A 7,275-nucleotide genomic window follows, 5' to 3' on the forward strand; every position below is an offset into this window, starting at 1 on the left:
CATGTCATGAAAACCTAGGTCATTAAAGGATGTCATGAATTACTTGCTTAAACATAAAAGTATTAGTTCCACCACAGAACTACACCTGCAAAAGCCTGAGCACCTCTGTGTTTCAGCCTGGACCTCAGCACAAATAACAGTGAATGATTATTATACCCAAGTAATCTGGAGTATACATAAAGCTGCAGCAAGTCAGACAGATACACAGGAGCGCCCATTATGTGTCTTATATGTCATCAGTAAACTTTAAAATCAATCCTAGATCCACTGCAGCTGTGAGAGGCCTGACTAACACCAACATACAGAGAGCTACAATGATCCAGTTAGGATGTAATAAAAACATGGATCACCCTTTTAAAGTCCTTAATATAATAACGGTGGTTTCACCTTAGCCTCAGTTTCAGACAGGATCCTCTTTAACACTGAACACATCTGTTCCTCAAAGTTAAAATTAGAATTAAATATCACTGATGTCTGATTTTAGACAGACTCTTGGCTCCTGGGATCTGGACAAGAGGTGTTGCAGCAGCTGAGTGCAAAAATACTGTAGTTACTTCAGCTTTACTCTTATAACAAATGAGGAAGTTCAAACCAGCAGAGCTCTAATATCAGAAATTCAATCAAATATTACAGGTTTCAGTCCAAAATATTCATTTTACTTTAACTGAGGGTTGATCTGGTCTCAGTTGTGTAATTATGAAGAGAGATGTTAGAACCAGCTGTGCCCAATCTTGGTCCTTGAAGGCCACTATCTTGCAGGTTTGGGTAGTTTCTCTGCTTTGACGACTGGTTTGAATCAATGAATGATTGACAGGCGAAGTGCAGAACTTCAAAACGTGCTGAAGAGCAGGAAAACAACTGAAACATGCAGGGCAGTGGCTCATGAGGACCAGGATCTGGCTTCACTGTGGACAGTGTTACTGAGGTTGGATCTGTGTGTTTCAGGATAACGGTGAAGACTCCCATCTCATCTCTCCTAGTCCTGTGGTCCATGTCAGGGGTCTTTGTGAGGCCGTGGTGGAAGCTGACCTCATCGATGCGCTGGAGAAATTTGGAGCCATATGGTGAGACAGACACTACTGTGCCTGTACTGTATGTGTGGGCACGTTTTTGCTACCATCGTAGGAACCATTTTCCAGAAAAAGGCAGCCTCGTGGGGACCAATGCTAATTGCGGGTTGGGGGTTAGGTTTAGGACCAAGGTGTGAATTCAGTTTAGATTAGTTTTAGGGTCAGGTAGGTAGGTACCTGTGAGGTTAATTTTAGGGTAAGTGGTCAGGGTTAGGATATAAAATTACTAAAAAAAATGAATGAAAGTCAAGCCACGGTCTCCATGAGGATATAAAAACAAACGTGTGTGTGTGTGTGTGTGTGTGGATTCGTGATTAGCCAATTAAACAATGTGGTGGAAAGCACTAACTGTTACCACACTTGTTTAGATCGTAATTATTTCATATTAGCTTCTGACCACAGCTGGTAGTGAAGGTATTTGGGAGTCATTGAAGCAAAGCTGCACGGTGCTGCGTGGTGGGGAGTACTTTTTCTTGACAAACATGTAATGCTCATGGTCGGTATAATCTATAGTTATTCCTGCTCATCTTTGTTCAAAGTGCATTTGTAAAATTTGTAACAGATGTTCTAAAAACACAGACAGTTTGTGCAAAACATCTCTTGGCTTACCTGATGAACACTTCATAAGCAACAATAGACCAGTTGAAATTAGTTTCAGCTGTTTTGCAGAGAAACATAARCGAACACTGGAGCATAATGTAATACTCATCACTAATATGTATACGCCAATGACTTTCCAATATTTCTTTTATCAACTGGTTGGATTTTTTTACTCTCTTTCATCCAAAATGGAGCTACTTATATATGCACCTAAAGATTATGCAATTTATGTATTATTGCCCGCTGTTGGGTAGGTAAGACGATAATAAAAGTGTCAGAGCAACAACTGAAGGTAGTATATCTAACAAGGGTCGGGCGATTTTGGCAAAAAAAAAAGAATCATGAATAATTGTGGTGTTTAGCTGATAACAATTAATCCCTTAGAATCACTGGACACACGTCTTAGTCACATTACCAATTTAACTTGCTCTAGTGGGAAAGAAAAGGCCTCTTGAACAATCTTTTTCTAATTTGTGTGAAAATTACAGACTTCAAACTTTACATCAGTTTTTAAATTGTGTTGATAGGCCAAGTAAGACCAGAGTTATGATAAATAATTTATGGCACTTCTTTTTTTTAATGTTTGCCTTATTTGAAGCATTGCATCGTGAGGCAGTGAAAGAGGAGCAGATTTATGAAAAAAAAATCAACTCAATCCTCACTAGTTTGGTGGTGTGGGTCTCACCCACACCACCAAACTAATATAAAACCTCCAAAGTCCTTGCGGACTGACGCCTGAAATTATTTGACAAATGGCAAAAAATAATAATAATAATAATAAAAAAAAATCAACAGAAAAAAGAAGTAAAAAAAGATGTGAAAGTTGAATGAAGTTCGGTGATGATGGAGACATGGCAAGAATAGGAGTGAGCAGTGGGATTTGAGAGATTTCTGATATTTAGCATGTTTGGATTTTATAGTAAGGGTGCAGTTTAGTGTGTTTAGTCTTTAGTTTAGTCAGTTTTAGTGTCTTTGAGTCAAACCAATGAGGCGATGTATGAACGTGGAGCTACAGCTGATTGAGATGGAGGTCGAGCTGTGGACACTCTGAGGAGGGAAGCTCAAAGGCAGAGATGGAGGAAAAAACAATCAGACAGAGTGAGGACTTTGATGAGGAAGTAGTCGATCAGTTATTTGGGTTAAAAGAAGAAAGAGAAGAGGAGAGCTGGGATTGTATTAATCACCATCTGCCTAATAATAAACGGCAAAAGTTCTGATGATATTGCACACCATACAATTTTGCCCAGTCCTTTATCTAACATTTTCCAAATTTACACCTAACTTATATGACTTTTACCAGCGTATTTGCCATTTTTTTTACAAGTTGTCTAAAACATTATAGTGTGACAGAGCCTTCAGATCTAATGAAATCTGAAAAGATCTGATTCATTTGATATAGTGCCAGATCTGAATGAGGTCATTACTGACGATCAGTAATTGTCAGCTGCCAGCTTCTGGACCAAATCCAGCCTGTAAAAATCATTTCTTTCCAGATTGCACAGATGAATCTGGTTGTGGTTCTGCTCAGAGAGGGTTAATGGCAGCAGTCCCAGGACCAATCGGAGCACCCAGCCACAGCACGTGACCAGGTGTGACTCAAACACAGTGAGTCAGAGGACGAGCTGCTGGGCGCTGACAGCAGTGTGACTGGTCAGCTCAGTAGGAAGTGAGAAGCGTTTTCACGTGGGAGTCTGGAGTTTGAGTGCCACTTAGACACTATTGGACTCATTTTTCCTGCTAATCCTGGATAAATTCAGTGTTTTCTGTGAAGCTGGTTTGCTGCTGGAACAGGAATACTCATTTGTGTTAACTGTCGACAGAATCTTTACAGGTTCATGAAAATAAAGCAATTAACAAGACATTTTCAGGGAATTGATAGTTGTTGTTAAAGGAGCAAAATGCAGACATGTTGATCAGCCAGGTTGACAGGTTAGCAGGGGGTATTGTCATCAATTGAAATAGTATAAAGCATAAAGTAAAGCTTCAATCCTCTTGAAATGGTTGATCTGAGACCTAAGTATTACTGAACTGTGAGAACAACAAGCTGACACGGGCAGATGTACTGAGACGAGAGGTTGCTGCAAAGCTGCAATGACACACCCACAGAAATCCAGACTCTCAGAAGCTAAATTCCCACACGAACAGTGGAGGTGTAAAAAAATGAGTGGAAAATTTGCTGCTCTGACATTACAGCAGATGCACTCTTATTAAAAATACATCATGTACTGATACTGTGCAAAACCACATAAATACACTGAAAGTGTTCAGTTTCCTTTCACTTTTAGCATTTTTGTTATATTGTAACCTGTTGTTGCAGTCATTAATATTTTTTTCCTTATTGTTCTAAACTTAATGACAATGTAAATGTTATTTTATACAGTTTTGGATTAAGTTGTTAAAATAAAAGTCGGAACTATCTAGTTTTCCTAAGGGTTTCACTTTTTGCAACAACAACTCAAGTTTAGTTCAGGGTCTTCCATTTCTTTTGATCCCTTCTCAATAATTTTACACGTTGACTGGAGTCCACACCTGCAGTGAATTAAACTGATTGGACATGATTTGGGAAGTCACACCTTTCTCTGTAAAAGGTCTTCAAGCTAACAATCAGAGCAAAAACTGAACCATGAGGTCGAAGGAGCTGCCTGCAAAACTCAGAGACAAGATTGTTAGAGAACACGGGTCTGGATTAAAAAAAACAATTCTGCTGCACAGAAGGATCCCAGGAGATTAATGCTCTTCAAAATTCTCACATGGAAGAAGTTTAGTACCACTAGGACTTTTCCAAGGGCTGGTCACCACACTGAGCTATCAAGGGCAAAGAGTCTTAGAGGAGACCAAGAACCTGGCAGAGCTTCAGAAGTCCAATGTGGAGATGAGACCAAACTAATCAGAAATGCAGATCTTCATTGATCTGGACTTCAGGGCAGAGCGGTTTGATAGAATCTTCACCTCACAGCAAAACAACCTGAATATTCACCTGATGGACTCTCAGACCATGAGAAACCAGATTCTTTGAGTTGAGGAAACCAAGATGGAACTCTTTGGCCTCAGTTCTAAATGTTGTGAATGGAAGAAAACCAGTTGGCATCATCAGCCCAATACTATTCCCACTGTGAAGCACACTGATGATAGTGTCATGCTGTGGGGATGTTTGTCAGCAGCTGGGATCAGGGATGGTAAAAGCTGAATGAAGTAAAGAACATTGAAATCCTCAACAAAAACCTGTTCCTCAGAGCTCAGGACCCCAGACTGGGCAAGTGTAGCTTAAGGAGAAAACAGTGAATTTATTGTATCCTGATACATCTCAACGGGCAATAATTCAATAACAACATATATCATGATGGACACATGAAAGACACAATATCAATGGAAAATTTTGTCAAATAGAATACTAATAATTTTACTGAACTTTGATCCAGAACTGCATGGCATTCTGGGAAATGTAGGCAGAGGAAAGCCTTTAGCTGCTCAAATTCTCACTGTCCAGCTAAGCAAGGTTGGTGGCATCAACTCACTCATTATTTGGTAAGCCACCAACAACCTGTTGAGTAACATGCAGAGTAGCTGTTTTATGTTTCACCACTGTTCCTCATAACTGCTTCAAAATAACTAATGACGTGGAGTGAAAGGAGACAAAAGATCTCATGCAAGAACTGTTTGTACAAACAGATTTGTTCGAGTAATGTTCCAGTTTCTACTCTTTTGTCCACGCAGGGATGAGTCTGCAGCGCCACAGCCCTCTGCTGAAAATGTGTGGTGCATCGTGAAGAGCAAAATCAGAGTGCTTAGCTGCTGGTATCTTATATTCAGAGAGATTAGTGTCAGATTTCTCTTGCCAGAGGGTCAACTGAAAGGAAAAATTATAGAAACAAATTTTAACACACCCCTTCGCTGTTTTTCTAATGTGTTGCTGGCATCAAACTCCAGCTTTTTTTTTGCATGTTTTCAGTACACTAAGTTTTTATAAACAAAGCTGCTGAGTGTTTTTACCATCATAGTTATTTTCACTTTTCATATATTTATTTATGAAAAGTACATTTTCTAACTTTGTAATACCACGGACATTTCCACACGCAACAGATTATTTTCTGATGTTTTAGTGTTCCCGCAAAAAGTCCTTGCCTCAATCTGCTGCTGACAAAGAAAAAAAATCATTCTGTGAAACCCTGAGAGGAGAAGCTCACACAGACAAACACACAGAGTCCCAGCTGACTCCAGTAATTCCTGTCCTGATCTTTGTGTGTCTCGTCTCTCAGTTATGTGATGATGATGCCCTTCAAGCGTCAGGCCTTGGTGGAGTTCTCTGCTGTGGAGAGCGCCGACCGCTGCGTGTCCTGTGGAGCCAAGGAGCCCGTTTACATTGCAGGTTTGCTACAGACCCCTTCTGTTTCATTGTGAAACCTGATGAGATTTATTGATAATGCATGCTTGTATTTAGAATGCAGGCATTCAGACAGGGTTAGGGTTGCAGTGTTTCTCCTGTGCATGCGTGGGTTTTCTCCGGATACTCTGGTTTTTCTCACACAGACCAAAAACAKGCATGTTAGATTAAYGGGTAAGTCTMAATTGTACCGAGGTGTGAGTGAGAGGGTGAATGGTTGTTTGTCTCCGTGTGTCCCCCCTGTGATGAACTTGTGACCTGTCCAGGTTGTCCCCTGCCTCTTGCACAGATTACTCCCAGCAATTCTGGCTTCATGCATGAAAGTTCACATTATCACATAGCTGCTTGGTACTTGATGTGTAAATAACCAAATGTAGCCTAAGGAGAGGACTATCTTTAACAAAACAGTAGTGTGAACAATGCTTATGTGGGCCTTCATCATGTGTAACACTAATGATGTTTTAGTTTTGAAAAATAATGTTAAATTCACAAACTTTCAAGTCCAAAYGTTCTGTTGTTTCTATTTTATGTTGTGTCAACCAGGCCAACAGGCTTACTTTAATTACTCCACCTCAAAGAGAATCACCAGACCGACAAACTCTGACAACCCGAACAGTGGCAACAAGGTCCTTCTGCTGTCCATCCAGAACCCCCTCTACCCCATCACCACGGTAAACACACCCACCTCCGGACAGTGGGATGAAACTCTGGTGTGTCGCATGATACTGTACAAGAATTAATGACCTTTTCAAAGCTGTTCAGGCTTTTAGACCAGTTGGACTGTTGGTTTTCTGGTTTMTTGTGAGGTGTTAGCATTCAGGTGAAGTCTGTTACTCTCTAGAGTTGTCTCTRAGCAATCCTGTCTTTTCTTTGAGTGATTTGAACATTTTCTACATGAAACTCAGGTCTCATTTAGGTGTTTTCCAGRAACAGGGCTTGTGTGTATTGAGGATATAAGATGATTTGTTCTTCAGTCTCCAGATAAATTAGTTATCCCCCTCGTAAAGTCATGTATTTTTTTGTTTCAATGTTAAAGGCTATATCAGCATATAGAACAATAGTAAATTTCTTTTATGAGACCCTAGCTGCCACAAATAAAATAACTTTAGTTGACAGAGACAAAAGCTAAAAAGCTCATTGAAACCATAAAACAAACAGATGTTCTTTGTGTTGGTTAAAGTACACTGTCCATCCATCCATCCATCCATCCATCCATCCATCCAT

At 40.0% G+C, this 7,275-nt stretch overlaps 1 protein-coding gene across 1 annotated transcript in view; it reads left to right on the forward strand.

Annotated features, from left to right (window-relative positions):
• Positions 1-7,275, forward strand: part of LOC106514005 (heterogeneous nuclear ribonucleoprotein L-like) — a 30,713-nt gene that overhangs the window by 4,962 nt on the left and 18,476 nt on the right. Inside the window, exons 2-4 of the mRNA XM_014003116.1 lie at positions 946-1,064; positions 5,927-6,036; positions 6,595-6,722. Of these exons, the coding sequence (XP_013858570.1) occupies positions 946-1,064; positions 5,927-6,036; positions 6,595-6,722 (357 nt within the window). The remainder of the gene's footprint in view (positions 1-945; positions 1,065-5,926; positions 6,037-6,594; positions 6,723-7,275) is intronic.

Source organism: Austrofundulus limnaeus, unplaced genomic scaffold (genome assembly GCF_001266775.1).
Source record: "Austrofundulus limnaeus strain Quisiro unplaced genomic scaffold, Austrofundulus_limnaeus-1.0 Scaffold0, whole genome shotgun sequence".
Lineage (NCBI taxonomy): Eukaryota > Metazoa > Chordata > Actinopteri > Cyprinodontiformes > Rivulidae > Austrofundulus > Austrofundulus limnaeus.